This window comes from Agelaius tricolor, unplaced genomic scaffold (genome assembly GCF_023055355.1).
Source record: "Agelaius tricolor isolate 1412-34295 unplaced genomic scaffold, bAgeTri1.0.p SCAF_22, whole genome shotgun sequence".
NCBI classification, from domain to species: Eukaryota; Metazoa; Chordata; class Aves; order Passeriformes; family Icteridae; genus Agelaius; species Agelaius tricolor.
The window spans coordinates 9,730,820-9,746,760 of record NW_027269282.1 but is presented as its reverse complement, the minus strand read 5'-3'; the positions used below and the strand labels follow the sequence as shown (position 1 = coordinate 9,746,760).

At 42.3% G+C, this 15,941-nt stretch overlaps 1 protein-coding gene across 8 annotated transcripts in view; it reads left to right on the top strand.

The window, feature by feature from the left end:
* Window positions 1-15,205, top strand: part of FGFR2 (fibroblast growth factor receptor 2) — a 79,464-nt gene extending 64,259 nt beyond the window's left edge. For all 8 annotated transcript variants that reach the window (XM_071445987.1, XM_071445981.1, XM_071445984.1 and 5 more), the window contains 8 exons: window positions 2,467-2,588; window positions 3,207-3,317; window positions 4,075-4,265; window positions 7,120-7,242; window positions 8,512-8,582; window positions 10,323-10,460; window positions 11,241-11,346; window positions 14,898-15,205. In XM_071445987.1, the coding sequence (XP_071302088.1) occupies window positions 2,467-2,588; window positions 3,207-3,317; window positions 4,075-4,265; window positions 7,120-7,242; window positions 8,512-8,582; window positions 10,323-10,460; window positions 11,241-11,346; window positions 14,898-15,062 (1,027 nt within the window). In that variant the 3' untranslated portion in view covers window positions 15,063-15,205. The remainder of the gene's footprint in view (window positions 1-2,466; window positions 2,589-3,206; window positions 3,318-4,074; window positions 4,266-7,119; window positions 7,243-8,511; window positions 8,583-10,322; window positions 10,461-11,240; window positions 11,347-14,897) is intronic.
* The last annotated feature ends 736 nt before the right edge of the window (window positions 15,206-15,941 follow it).

The window sequence follows — 15,941 nt, the reverse complement described above, 5'->3', positions numbered from 1 at the left end:
TGTCTGAGATCAGTTTGGTTAAATAGAAATGAAATTTCTTCTGCCTGCAGTCCTGATGATGTTTTCAGATTGCTTGCAGGTTTTGAGATGCTCTGCTGAAATGTAGCTCCTCTGTTAGGAAATAAGTTAGGAAAATTTGGTGTGATCCAAACTGGGAAAAATATCCACATGCAAGCACTGTTGAAGGGCAGTGTTGATTTTGCCATGTTTCTTAGCTGAGTACTTAATTGGCTAATATTTTAAAAAACAAGTAGTACAATATGTATGAGATAGAGAAAGTCTAAATTATACTATTTTACAATCTTTTCTTTCTGTCATATCTCTGGGTAGGATTTGGTGTTGAGTTTGTATTGACATGTATTAATAGAGATGATTATTTTTAATTTAGGGGAATATTTTGCATGTTGTATGCATGCATGTGCAATTTCTATGGCTTAAAAGTGTTGGGTTTGAAGCAGAGCATGCTGAATTTTGATATATTCAAATTCACATGGCTACATAATATTTTCTTCAAAGTCTGTTGACTAACAGGCAAAATGACCTTTGGCTAATCTAATTAAAACTGTAATCGTATTCCTTAATATAGAAAAAGACATGCAAAAGAGAGATAATGTTAACAAAGGTAGAACCTTTATGAACTTGATTATTTATCAGAATTAGTGCTAGCTTTAAGAAGTCTTTAGGGTACTTTGAGAAAATAACACCTTTTATCATGGGCAGTTCTCTCTGGAAGATCAGGTGTGTAACTTTTGAATAGACAAACTGTCATTTTGAGCTTTCTGATAACTCTTCTGGAAATTATTTGATTGGTTTAGCTGAAAACAAGAGTACAAGGCTGTAATTGCCACCTGCAGCATTCTGGTCAACAGTGGGGGTCTGTATATGTGCTCCTGTCAGCCCCTGCCCTGGGGGGATCCACTAAATGCGGAAAATTTTAGAGTTGCTAAACATTTAAACCCAGTGCTCAGCACAAATGTAGGGGGAGCAGATTTGCAATGAAAGGAGGCTATTTAGAGGCAGTTTATTAGGCTGGGGGGCAGCAGGCACACAATGAGGGGTTTGTAACTTTGGTCCTAGCAGGGCAATAGCACATAAATTAACCAGTTTCCAATGCAAATGTTTGTTCTCTGCCAAGACCCTAAATTCAGTTTTTAGCTCTGGAGAAAAGGCAGGGTGACCTCAGCATAGCATATGCTGCCCTTCAGTCTTTGCACCTTTTTAAAACTTGCATTTGCTTTAGAAACCAGCCCAAAACAGCTCGAGGAATTCTCACCAAGCCAGAGCCCACATGTCACAGAGTGAGCTGGCTGCCCTCAGGAGGAGCCACCTCACTTCTGTCCCCTGCCCAAGCAGATAAGCAGGGTTTCAAATCACTTATCCCTCATCTAACTTTGCTGCTGATGGCATGACAGCCTCTCCCTGTACTTCATGGTGGAAAACAGGTGTCCATGTGTTTGAGAATGAGTCCAAACATTTGTGATATCTGTGAAATCCTCCTGTTGACCATGGAAAGTCAAGTCCTTAAAAATTTGTTTACAAAAATGCTTGAGTCTGGCCCCTATGTTGGATAACATTATCAGCATCACACTCACTGAGCATCCTCCCTGATTCCTGCTGCTGGATGTCACAAGGTATTCTCTGCAAGTAAAGGAGCCTGGCTCTAGCCCTTAAGCACTTAGGCTGGAATCAATAAGATTTTGCCCAGAGGCTTTCAAGTTTCTTTTTTTATTTCATCTCTTTCTCCTCATGAAGCTGAGATCAACATCTCTAGGTCTGTCTGTTAGATCTAAGCAGGTTTTGCAACCAGGAACATGCTCCACAAAATGCATTCTGCTGAGCCCACTTAGTGACTGCTCCTTTTAGGAGGGTTTGATGTCGGTGCTGTGATTACTACCAAGTTTATTTTTCCCAGTCTCTGCCTCCCCTCTCTGAGCAGACCCTGGGCTCTGCAGGCAGGAGGCTCCTTCTGGTCCCCTCAGCCAAGACTCTTGTGGCTGTAAAGAGCCTGCAGCCAAGAAAGAGCCACTGTGCTGGACCCTCTGTGGCTGAAACTTGACTGTCACCTCCTTGCAGTCAGTGTGGACACCAAGATGACCAGCCCTGTCACAGTGACAGGAGACGCTGGCTGCTCCCCAATTCCAGCCGTGCTCTGATGCTCTTTCAAAGCTCTGCCCCTCCACACTGCACCTCCCCACAAGGCTTGAGGAGAGCTCAAAAGCTGGGTTTGGTGACTGCTGTGCCTTTCTGAGATGCTCACTCCACCACCCCTAAGAAAACGCACCCCGGCGCATGGAAACCGGCGCACACCCAGGCCCTTATTGCTTCCATATGATGAACCCCTCCCTCACGCTGCAGCAAGTTGTTGAAAGGTTTTTAGTTGAAAGGTTTTTATATTTAGCCCTGGAATTTCACTGGCTGCACCCCTGCAGCAGATGCTGTGTGTTAATCTGCTGTTTGCACCTCCAGGCTGACGCTGGGCAAACCCCTGGGAGAAGGTTGCTTTGGCCAAGTGGTCATGGCTGAAGCAGTGGGGATTGACAAAGACAGGCCAAAAGAAGCAGTGACCGTGGCAGTGAAGATGTTGAAAGGTAAGAAAATTGGGTGATTAGGGATCAGAACGGGCAGTGTGGCGGCTCTCAGCCAGAGAATTTTCTTTTGTGGCATCTGAACTCTGTCATCGTTGCGGGGCGGGTCAAAGAGCACATAGCTGACCTCAGCCTTCAGCAGTCTGGGGTGTAAATCTGCACCCTTGACAGCCTGTTTATCCTGAGCACTGAGTATTTGGGAGCCAGGAGATGTATTAGCATCGTGTGGGTCTCTCTGCTTTCAGTTTATTTCATGTCAGAGGCTATCCTTGTGTAGATCTGAGCCCGTTCAGTCCAGGTGGTTGGTACCAATTTATTTTGAATTTAATTGTAAGGTTAGTTTGCAGGAAAGGCAGTGTTATTGGAGGTTTGATAGCTAAGGACAGCTTTTTTATGTCTGGTCTTGCTGTGCTGCCACTTTACATAATAACACTGAAGAGTCCACCAAAGAGGCTGAGATTATTTTTTGGCAACCCATAATATATGATGTGCAGTGTAAACTGGAAAACAAATCCCGTATTTTGCATTTTGAGCCACACATATTTTACACCAGCTGATGAGCCTTACTGAAGCTCAGGCTGGCACACTAAAATTTATGAACTGAACCTGTGTCTTCTACAGATGATGCCACAGAAAAAGACCTGTCTGACCTGGTGTCAGAGATGGAGATGATGAAGATGATTGGGAAGCATAAAAATATCATCAATCTTCTTGGAGCCTGTACCCAGGATGGTGAGTAGAGAAAAGAAAGTAAACCAGGACTTTCCAACAGGTCTGTGAAAGTCTCATTAATCATAATTTTTCAAGAGGTTTTAAGGAAGCAGTCATGCCGTGATAGGATTTTTAGGTATTTCTTTAGCTTAACAGCAATATTTTAACTTCTGTTTCTCATTATAGTTGCAGCCTTAATATGAGAAAGGGTCCTGTATCATATGAAAACTCTCTAATCCCTTGCTGTAAGGAACAAATGACCTTTTGCAGGGCCTTTACCCAAGTCTGCTGTTCTGCATTGTCAGCCCTGCTTTAGGAGAACTTGCACCCCACAAATTTGAAATGAGTACTTTCACTCCTGGAAAAGCTAATTATGCTACATAAAGTGATGCAGAATGGCATAATGCTCTGGAAATTAAAAAAAAAAAAAAAAACCAACTAAGAAGTGCTTTTCCTTTGGAGATCTCAGGCTATTTTTTGATTGAAAATATTTGTTTTTCAGTACATGGCATGGTCTGAAAGGAACAGGCACTGGGGCAGGGTTTAGGTATTTTAAGGCACTAATTGTGGCTCTGCCACTCCTGCTGTGGAGCTTTGGGTAATCACTTCCCCATATCCAAACCTTTTATTTTTTATTTTTTTAAGGCGGTACTTGCCATTTTCCCATTTCATCGATTCGCTTAATTAATCATAGCACACTAAAAGCTTTTTTTTTACATAAAAACCACTTTACCCTGGTACCTGACCCTGCTTTTGCCACGGTTCTTTTCATGCCCAGGTCCTTTGTATGTGATAGTGGAATATGCCTCCAAGGGGAACCTGCGGGAGTACCTGCGAGCGCGCCGCCCGCCCGGCATGGAGTACTCCTTCGACATCAACAGGGTGCCCGAGGAGCAGATGACATTCAAAGACCTGGTGTCCTGCACCTACCAGCTGGCACGAGGCATGGAGTACCTGGCTTCCCAAAAAGTAGGTGGAAATCAGCAAATGCAGAGCTTTTTTTTTTTCTCAGTTTGATTTTGCGCTCGTCTCGTTCGCGTTCGGGAGTTTGCTGGGGAGAGGGAGCTGCCTCAAGGAGGTTGTGTAATCCACAGCCCTGCAGATCAGTGGGAAAATTCATGCACTTTAAAGTTTTATCATCTTTGTTTAGCAGTATTGCTGAAATAAAGCCCAGAGTGGGTCATTTGAAGTAAATACTGTGCATGTATCTGCAGTTTGAGTCCAGGAGCACAGGTGGTCACTTGGTTACACAACTCACATCACTCCACCCATGAGCAGCAGCCTCTGCTTGCCTCCTGTTTCCAGTCACACCAACCAAATCTTTGCACATCGTGGTGTAAAACAAATGATTTCAGTGGCTGAAAGGGTTTTCAGAATAACAACAGGCAGGGTTGAGAAGACCCAAGTCAGCAGGGCAAAAAGAGTGGGCAGAAGAGGCAGAAATAAGTGGAGGGTATTAGTCACTTAAATGATACACTTTACTGTAAACTGGTGTTTCAGGAAAGTGAGCTGGTTGAAAGAATTTATTTATCCTGTCGTGTCCCCAGACAATTATTTCTAAAGCCTGTCTTCAAACATTTCTTTTTAACCAGCATTTTGATTCAGTCATAGTTATGAAACCTTAAGTAGCCCTGTATAACTAACTCTGTAAACATACTGTGGCTTAGTGGACGAGCCATCCTGGATACCCTGGGTGATGTTTGGACCCAAAGGCTAAACCAGAGCAGCAGATAGCAATGATAAGTACTTCCTGCAGGGTGTGGAGTGGTTAGTGGGATTTATACAGATTTCCAGTCATGTCCACTCCCAAGTATGGAGCTGTTTTTAACCAAAGACCAGGGCTGAGTGTAACCTTCCATTCCTGTTGTGTGGAGTCATGATTTTGTTATTGTTTTTTCTGCACTTGTTGAGGTTGGGGAAGAGAGGGAATCCAGGTTTAATTTTGCTTTTATTCTTTTTGTTTTGAAACAGTAAATCTTAGCTCAGCAGGGTGACGTGCATGACAGCAAGGCACAACTCTTCTAATGGAGTAAAGCAGGGGTATTGATTAGGTGACACACCTCAGGATATCTCTTTCTGAAATTATTGCAACTCCTGCCTGGCAGCGAGCCAGGTCCCAAGAAAACAGAGCTGATGTGGAAGGAAAACATAAATCTTTTCATCAGCCATCTTGAGAGCAAGTGTCCTCCTGAGGAGCTCTGAAGTGCTGCTGTAGGACACTCCCAGGAGCCACTGCAGCCTTTTTTGTTTGCAAAAGCACTTGGTTGGTGCTGTGCTGAGCTGGGCAGATTGAGAGGCATTGCCCAAGGCAGAGGGAGAGCAGGGGCAGCACAGAGTAGAGCTGTGCATTCCTGTGCTCCAGATACCCCACCACTCCTGTTTGTATTTCACCCGTTCCTCTCCCCTTAGGGATCCATTTTCTGAGCTGGAATAATAAGAGAGCTGCTCTTCTCGTGGTATTGCCATCATGCATGAGCTGTGAGAAGGGCAGTGTTCTTGTTATTTCAGTCCAATAAAGGGGCTCACTGAGACTGCAATAAAGAAAATGGTGAAGGTGATGTTTGTTCACTTACCCTTTGCCTCACAAGAAGTTTTTGCCTTACAGGCAGTTGTACTTAGAACCAGTATCCCATTTCCGAGGCTGGATGGATGATTTTAAAAGTAGGAAGCTTGGCCCATGTTGTTTCTGCCACCATAGCACTGCTGATGCTGAGTTAAGAGGACTGATGGGATGCAGAAATCCTGCACTGTTGGCTGCTCCTGAAGGCATTGCTGGAGCAGGTTTTTCCTGGCAGTTCCCCATTGCTAACCCAGCGAGGAGCAGAAACTTCATTTTACCCATTAAATGGGATAAGAGATCTCAGCATTTTGCTGGGGCAAGGAAAGAGCAAGAAAAAATACTGGTTGTTACATAGCTTTTTGTAGTGTGTCTATGCACATATTGAAATAAAACATACAATGTCAAGAATTATCCAAAACTGAGGAGGGAAAAAATATATATTTAAGTTGAAAATAAATAAAACACCCTGCTGGGATTCAAAGTGCAGTGTTTCTTACCACGCCCTCACTGCCACCTTATATCAGCCCTAATAAAGCTACTTGAACACAGGACTAACACCCAGAGCAGTCACAGAGGCCCCTCAGTGTCAGGATAATGCTGGCATGAAGGAAACATCTCCCAGCAGGTGATAGGTTTAGTTTCAGTATCAAAACTATCTTAAAAACAGTCAAACCCTGATTGTTTTGGGTTTTTTTTTTCTTTTCCTTTTCATAATTGCATTTTTATCATCTTGTGGTCGAAATAATTATACACACCCTAGACATGCTGCTCACAATTATAATAATGTCTTTTCTATTAAAAACAGTTGCACTGATTCAGACTGGATGTCAGCTTTTATCTCTGGTTAGACAATATAATTTAAGAGAAGCCACCCAATAAAAATGTTCATTAACAGTATTTCTGATGAAACTGCTATACCTGTACCTGGGCACATGCAAAGGAGAGTACATCACAAAATGCTTGGCACAACCTGGGTCACCACCCAGCCTTCAGCCTTAGCAAAAATATAAGATTTAAGCAGACCAGGGCTTTCTAAGACACTTCTTAGGGCCATTGTTCAACTTGGAAACACCAGCTGAGGGGATGGATTGCAATAATTAAGAAAAATCATATTTCACAGGCTTGTAGTGAATGTGTGGTTTTCCCACCTGGAAATTTAGGTTAAAATCTATAAAGGAGATTTAATTGTGGTGTTGAAGCACTTCCACTTTTGCTGCAGTTTATTTCAGTGGGCTGTTTTTTTTCTTCTTTTTTTGTTTCCAGTGCATCCATCGAGACTTGGCCGCAAGAAATGTTTTGGTAACGGAAAACAATGTCATGAAAATAGCAGACTTTGGTTTAGCCAGAGACATCAACAATATAGATTATTATAAAAAGACTACTAATGTAAGTGGATGGTTTTCTAATCTCTGGAAACAAGTGTTTCTTTCAGTGATTCATTTCAGAACTGTGGTTGTAAAGTTAATGGGCTCCTTGTACAGCAGACTCACTTTTCATCCCAGACAAAAAAACAGGGATCAAGGACATGAGCATTTCTGTCTCCTCTTACAGGGATAGTTGGTTAAAAAGATAAGCAAAGAGGCTGCATATTGGAGGATTAGAAATGCTAAAATACAATAACCTTTTTTTTTTTTTTTTATTGTGTTTCTGACTCCAGTCAGTCATAATAAGTGGAAATATTCCTGCTGATCCCAGCTGGTTTAGCACCCAGCCTAGGATCTTGAAATACAAACAATGCCAGCAACAAGCACAATAAAAATCCTGTTTACTTGTGGTGATGTCACATTCAGCCTTCTGCCTGTATTTAGCTTGTTACAGGTTGTGATGGTGATCTCAAAGTGGAGATGGAGGAAATTTATTTTTCTCCCCACACTGTCACAGTTTTGCTGCTTAGCCTGTACCAAATCAGGAAGATAAAACATTTGGGATGGAGCATTGATACCTGGTTTGAGCTCCTGACACCTCCTCAGGGGATCTCTCAAGGTCCTGCTGAGCTGCACTTGGGTTTTGATGGGAACTGTGCAGAACTCATTGAGTTCTACAGATCTTATTTGTATAAATCTGACTTCTTATTAACAATCATGTTAAGTGGCTTATTTGTGAAAATCACTAAGTGATTAGTGGCATTTTAATGGTAACATCTGCCTACTTCCAGAAGCCAGAACCACAATATACAGCAGCATTGGAGGGGATTGAACATTCTTCATTTCAGACCCAGTGCAATTCCCAACTCTGTGTGTGCAAAGCAACAGGCAGCTCTGACTGTGAGCTTTGGGATAGGAAAACAAAATTTTTGGATTTAGTAATCAATTCATTTTTGCAGGCAGGCTTGTTTTTCAGAAGTTTATTAATTGTGGGGTTTTTTATCTTTAAAGAGCCATAGCAGAATGATACTTTTGATTTTAATCTGCTTATTCTATCATTCTCCTTGCAAGCAATCTGGGAAATTTTTGGGAACTCTAAATTGCTTTTAATTTTATCTTCAGTGCTTGTATCCATTTTTATAACAGTCTCTGTGCTTTAGCCCATCTTACTGTTCTCTCACTGAAAATGTTCAAGGTAAATGATGTGCTGGTTGCTTTAGCAGACAGCTCTTAGAGAAATCATCCTGCAAATCACTGCCATTTTAATTCTTCTTCCTCTCCAAACTCACAGGGACGGCTTCCAGTAAAGTGGATGGCTCCAGAAGCTCTGTTTGACAGAGTTTACACACATCAAAGTGATGTGTAAGTGGCCTGATTTCAGTGGGGTTTTGGGCATGGGAAGGGGGGGCTGTTTTGCTTTGTGTTTGTTAAAATTCGGGTTATTTCATATATGTTTTGCTGTTGTCCTTTACCTTTAAGAGTTTTCATTCTGTTTCACGTATTAATAGATGGAACAGGACTTGCCCTTAGAAAGTGAGGATTTTATGGTAGACTGCTAACCAGTGCTCTGTTACTAATCTGCCCAGCTTCAAAGCACATGAAAGGTGGAAAATGCTAACCTCCTTCTGTCACTGCGGAAGTTTCCCCCCTTGAACTTATTTACGGATGTGCAGCTACAAAGAGTCTATCTAATTTGCTTGCCTTTTGACATGCTCTGGACTTCCTTCAGGTTTAAAAAAAATAAAAGGAGAGAGAGAGAGAAAAGAATGAGAAAAAAAAGAAAGTTCCTGAAAACTTCTTATAAAAATCTGTGCTGAGATTGGGTGCAATAAAACGTAGGCTGGGTACGCTGGAAAAGTTTTCTCTGATTTTCAGAAGTGGAGTTGCTTCCCAGCAGTACTTCACATGTAATAGGAAATCACTGGACTCTGACACTTCAAAACTCTTTTAATGTGTGCACAGAGCCACTGGCTGATGCAACTGCTCAGGGTTTATTCTGCTTCCTATTACAGTTCTATGTGCTTGAAGTAGACATTTATTTCTTATGCAATACAGATGAAGATTCTGTTTTTTATTTCTCCAAGAAAAGCTATTAACTGTAAAGGGCTGGATGCTTCCCAACAGAGGAGCCAAAGGTTAGGCAAGTCAGTGCAGGGTTAAAAAGGAAAAAGGCAGGATGGAGAAAATAAGAATTATCTCCTCTTTCTTTAACCTGGGTGCAGTTTCCAAGCCGCTGTCTCCTTAAGAAAATCATTTGCTGAGGCGTTTCCTGCAATCTCTACATCATTTACAAAGGAAACTATATACACAGGTTAAGGGTGGATCAAACTTGTGTTTTAAAATAACATCTTGGCAAAATATTTAAGTGACTGTGAAGTAAACCACTTCACTGGCTCGGGACTGAGAGTCAGCCTGAGCTCCTCAGCAGCCAGGGAACACGAGGATTTCAGCTGGGGCTTGGAGACTCTTGGCCCCATGGTGGCTTTGAAGATGGCTAAAGATAATATTATTGTAAGTTTGTGCAAACAGTTTACTAAAACACGGTGCTGCAGAGCTGGGGGAGCTGCAGAGGAGCTGGGGAGCCAGTTGAGGCTCTGTGCTGGTGCTCACCTGGCAGAGCTGCCTGCCACAGAGCCCCAGCTTGCCAGCCAGGCAGGATGAGGCAGAAAACTGGCTTAAAAATTATCCCTCTTCATTTCCTAGCAGAAGAAGTTAGCAACAAAAGAGAGGGGAAAAAAAAGTAAAAGAAAGGCAGGGTGACGCAAAATATTTTTGTTTTGAACAGTCTTGCTTTTTCCAAAATATCCTGCCACATAATTGCACCCCAGCTGAGCTGGGAGGGCTCTGTAAGTCATTAGGCTGTGAAGATGCAGTGCTGGGCAGTAGCCCCCGGGTGCTCAGAGCACAGCAGACAGAGGCAAAGAGGGTATTTGGGAACATGCTGGGGTTAGTCCCCATCCTAAATGCTGTCCTTCCATCTGATGCACGTCCCAGATCCCTGTCCTGCTCTGGGCAGGCAGACCTGGCTGAAACACCTCTAGGAGGGATGGGATCTCTGCTTCCAGGCAGGTCTACTAATGCAGTTTTCTCTTTGGTTTGCAGTTGGTCATTTGGTGTGTTAATGTGGGAGATCTTCACCTTAGGAGGGTCACCCTACCCAGGAATCCCAGTGGAGGAACTTTTTAAGCTGCTTAAAGAAGGGCACCGGATGGATAAACCTGCCAACTGCACCAATGAGCTGTAAGGACCCTGCCCTGCTGTGCCAGGGCTGCAGGGCACAGCTGTACTGAGTTCATGTGTTTAGTGATGCCCCCAGAAGAATCAAACACTTTCAGAGCTGCTTGACTCTAAAATTCAGGGTATTTGTGAGGGTGTAGGTGGGTAAGGAAAAGGTATGGGAAGGATTTCAGGAAATGTTTGGCAGAGGATGCTTCTTTGCACACCCTGCTGTGATCCTATTGCAGGAAGAAGAAATCATCTGCAAGCCAGTCTCTGTCAGTGTTTTTACGCCCATATTTGTTTGATTTTAATGTTATTAACATAGAAATTCATAAATGTTGCACATACCACTAATCAAAGATGAGGTACATCAAGCTGCTTTTATATAGAACAAAATACACCTGGAATTCCTGTGTTAACACAGCATTATCTCCTGGTGGTGTGGGGACTGTGATTTCAGAGATTCCAATACAGACCTTAACTATATTTAAAATTTTTTGCATTTTAATCTCTTCACAAAGACTGCAATCCCTGACATGTTAAAAATATTGTAATTTAATGCCTTTGAAGTTGCTGGGCCACAGAATTGGGCCCACAAAAAGGTAATTTAGACACTGAGCAAGGGAGAGACAGGAGTAGGAAGCCCCTGTGAGGCAGTGCCAGGATTTCAGTGGGATTTTCAGTGGCCCATGTGTGTGCTTGCTGCTTTCCTTGTGAAGGGCAGCACTGACTGTGCACGGAAAGGTTTGTGAGGAGGATGTGTGATTTTAATTAAGCCAAGCAAATGTGTGTTTCTTCCAGCTATATGATGATGAGAGATTGCTGGCATGCTGTGCCTTCTCACAGACCCACTTTCAAACAGTTGGTGGAGGACTTGGATCGGATTCTCACTCTCACAACTAATGAGGTAGGTAAATTGTCTCCCCCCCACAAGCTGCTGATCAGGAAAAATGGTTCAGGGGACAGATGGAATTTATTCAATTATGAAATCCCGCTCAAGTTCACTCCTTATTCTGTTTGTCATTGTCCTCTGAGGTTACACGCAGCTAAGCTATGTATCCTATGAAATCCTGGCTCTCCTGCCATTGTGCCTGGAATTATGTAACTAAAAAGAAGCACATCTTTGAGGAGTTTTTGTTTATTTCTCGCTGCATCTCTGGATGCTTTTAGTGTCGAGGGACAGGCACGTGGCAGGTTGAGGGGCAGTGTTTGTGTTTCAGCAGGAATTGCACGTGAGGGAGGGGTGTGGAGTTCTGGTGGTTCTCATTTGCTGGCTCAGTTTGACTCCCAGCCATGCTATGTAGGTCAGGAGAGGAGAAACTGTCAGTGGCAGATTTCAGATGATGTGTCTGAGAGTGAATTAGGTTCACTGCAACAGCTCTCTGTGGAGGGAATGAGGACCCACAGGGGATGTGCAAACAGCCATCCAATTATCCAAAGGTCCTGCCTAGCACTGCTTCAGGTTGGGCTGTGTGAATGCAGGAAGGTTTTATTTGAAGAGCTTTCTTTCAGAGGTCTGAGATATTATTAGTTTTAGCAAGGAACACACTGATTAGGGTATTCACACAGGAATCAGTCCTCTTATCACTGAACCATGTGCACCTTTGAAAAAATCACAAGTGATGGAAATGTTGATTCTTTTGGTGGAAATTTCTTTTGAGAGACAATACTTGGTGTCCCAGAAATATTCTACAAACTCCTATTATTTATGAGAAATGAAATGCTTAATGGGAGCAAAAAAAGAACAAAGCAGTTACACAGGGAAGTTGCAACAACTGGATTTGACCATTTCAAAACAAGATTTTGGTATTTGTTATTGCTTCTTTGTAGAAAAAAAGATTTGAATCACTCTATGTGGCTCCTCAACGTTATTATGTTCTAATTTTTTTGAATTGTTAGAGAAATAAAAAATGGATTGTGAAGCAGCTTTGGGAAAGCCTTTTCACAATGGAGATGACAGGAGAACCTGAATAAAGAGGTGGCATTTTTTATGATCGTTTGCCCAGATCTGGTTGAAAAAGATTCTTTGGCTTCAGTAGCAGCTGTAAATTTATCTGGGTTCTGTTTTTAAGGCTTTCTCTAAAAAGAGTGGCACCTTCAGGGCGAGATATGAAGGAATATGCTCTCTCTCTGGAGCCATGGATGTAGCCCTGTGTCCTGTTACCATTTTCACCTCATCCAGTACTCCCTGCATCTTCTCCTGCCTAATTCATACATGATTTCACAAGACCAGTTGGAGGTGGGCTGGCTGCCACTGCAGAGTGCTGGGTGGCTTGGACTGGATACGTGTTTGCAAATTCAAGAGGGAGGTTCTGGGCTGCAATTCCAAGCCTGGGAAAGGATATTGCTTTCTTTCTTGCGTGTGTTTAACCGTCGAGCCTTCCCAACCCCGTACTGCTCATAGACCTGGAATGATCTCAAAGTTAACCTGAAAAGGCCTTTAGGGTTATGTAAATTGCTTTAGACTAGAATCATAGGAAAAAACGTCTGGAAAAAGCTTAGGAACGCATCCAGTCCATCTGATGGGCCTGTGGCAGGGCCCACTATACGTTTGTCATTCCTGACAGATGTTTATGTAACTTGTCCTCACAGATCTCCACTGCTGTATTTCGGCATCGCCTCTGGACAGCCTGTTGCTTTGTTTTCCTAATCTCTAATCTTTCAACATCAGCTATTGCTTTTGTCCTATTTACCCTGGACATAGAAAGCAAATCATTTCACTTGTCTTCGCAGCGCGTTTCATGTTCCCGAGCGCTTGTCGTCATCTCGGTGCCTCCTGAGAGCTCCAACGTGTCCCATTTTCCTCCTTTGGAGATCTCTGATTCTGTGCAATCTGCATGGTCTTCCTGAAGTGCAGATCCTCCAGGCTCACTTCTGCTTGTCCTCTCCCCACTCTCCCCCCAGAATAACCCTGGCTCAGTCTGGTTTACCCAACAATTCATTTTGCTGGGGTAGCCAATAATTTCTTCTGCTTTTGTGCAAGTAATGATTTCTGCTTAAATAGTAACACCTCACTCCTTACCATGTTGAATCATTGCTTGTTGGGTTGTTAATGTGTTTTCTTGCTGTGTTTTTTTCCCCAAAAGACACTCATTCCCATGTTTCTGTGACCCACATGAGCAGAAGTCACCAGGAGTCAGCCTCGTGGCTGTGGTGCTTTGTCAGCACCAGAAACCAACCTGGTGCTGGTTCTTGTGGCCCTTGGTGTGACTCTGGCTGTTGACACTGGATAAGGGCCCTATCTTCAGTACTGAGTTAATATCTGAGTTACATCAAGTCTTCTCATATGATGAGCCATATCTGATAGCCCCTGGGAAAGTCCTGGTTCTTCAGAGACTGGGATCTTTTCTTCTTCTATCTATTTAGAAAATGTCTGGTTATTTCTGCTCACATAGGGCTGATTTTCTAATCCACAAATATGTAACAGGATTGCCCTCGTGGATTTTTCAAGAGCCTGGGCAGCCACATAGTCAGTAATCAATAGATCCAAACTCCCTCCTTTTGGTCCCTATTACATTTTCCAGCATTTTAAAACATACCACACCCTCCTTTTAAAATGGTGACCATTTTTAAACTCTAAGATGGTAATGACTGAATCTCTGACTTAAAAAAAAGGAATGTTAGCCAAAGGACTAAATTACCCCAAACCTAAGCACAGCAGCATAAAATACTGACTGAGGTGGAAGACTCGACTCGTCAGTGCGATCATGACTTGTGGTTTAGCAAATGAAGAGATTGCATTTAAATGAATGCAGCTGCCTTTAGAAGTTAAAAGAGAAGGAACATTTCAAGGGGAAAAATAACTTTATTCTCTTGCCAAAACTGTTGTTTCTAGCAAAAGAGCCTTAACCCAAAACTTGGATTCAGCAGATGATATTTCCTTTTTTAATGACTGCTTTGGTCATGGCTACTCTGGGACGCACAAGACACAAATATGTGGTGTCAAAAACCCAAATCGTGTGAATTTGATTTTGTTTTTCCTTCAGATCTTTTTTGCACGTATGCCACTGCATGTTGAAACGCAAATTTAATATCACAGAATATAAAACAGAGATTCAAAGTGACCAAAGGCATACAAAGTTGGAAGCGTCTTTCCCTCTCCAAATCACTACCATGTGCTAAAGAAAAATGGTTCTATTTAGGATGAAATTTCATTTTTATCATTGCGAGTGAAAAGCCCTCTTTTGATGTGGTTGCCATGTTTATTCCCACTGACACAGCTAATGCTGGTGATGTTGGAGTTCAGAAAATACCGTGTTATTGGCTTGTTTTTTCTTCCCCTAGTCGAGCTCCTTGTTTTATGAGGTATTTAGGCAACAAGGCAGTTTTGAACGCAGCTGATTCACTGTGAGCGAGCGTCATTCTCAAACTGCTCTCTTCCAAAATCTGCGCAGGGGTGACATTGCACTGTCAGCTCTCCTCCCTGACTAAAAACTGGTTTTATTCCTCTTGCCACAGGAGTATCTGGACCTCAGTGGGCCTCTGGAACAGTATTCACCCAGCTACCCCGACACGAGGAGCTCGTGTTCCTCGGGGGACGACTCCGTGTTCTCCCCAGACCCGATGCCTTACGAACCTTGTCTCCCCAAGTACCAGCACATGAACGGGAGTGTGAAAACATGAAAAGAGGAGCAAAAGAGGCAAGAGCACCAAGCTACCTACCGTATGCAAAGCTAAAGCTTTCCTCCAGGACCTTCATGTTTCTGCTTGTACATAGGAGATGCGGAAAAAAAAAATAAAGAGAGAGGAAAAAAGGAAAAAAAAAACCAATTTGGAGGAAATCTACATAAAGATTCTCATCACTTGCAGCTTTCAGATGTTCCCAAGAAAGAAGAATGTTTATGAGCTGTGTCTAGATACCCATTGCTATCAATTTTCTGGCTTCCTGTGAGCTGCAACAGACTTTGTTTGTACAATGGACCAGTTGGACTTGAGGCAAACTCTGGGTCTGCCTTTCTTGTTTATTTTGTAATATTTGGAGAAAATATATGTTGGCACACACTTACAGAGCACAAATGCAGTATATAGGTGCTGGATGTATGTAAATATATTCAAAAATATGTATAAATATATATTATATATATTTACAATGAATTATTTTTTGTATTGATTTAAAAAATGGATGTCCCAATCCACCTAGCAAATTAGTCTCTTTTTTAACAGCTATTTGCTAAATGCTGTTCTTACACAGAATTTCTTAATTTTCACCATCCAAAGGTGGAAAATACTTTGCTTTCAGGGAAAATGGTATATCATTAATTTATTAACTAATTGGTAATGTACAAAACAGTTAATCGTTTATAGGGTTGTTGTGTTTTTGTAATTTAAATGGCATTTCTATGCAGGCAGCACAGAGGACTAGTAGATATATTGCTCAGACTTTACTAGTTTTCAGATCTTTAAGAAAAGAAATATTTACAGTATATAACTAATTTGGGGAAATTAAACTTTTGATTTATTTGTGTTTAAAAACTGCAGTGTCAGCTGATTATTCTTATCACA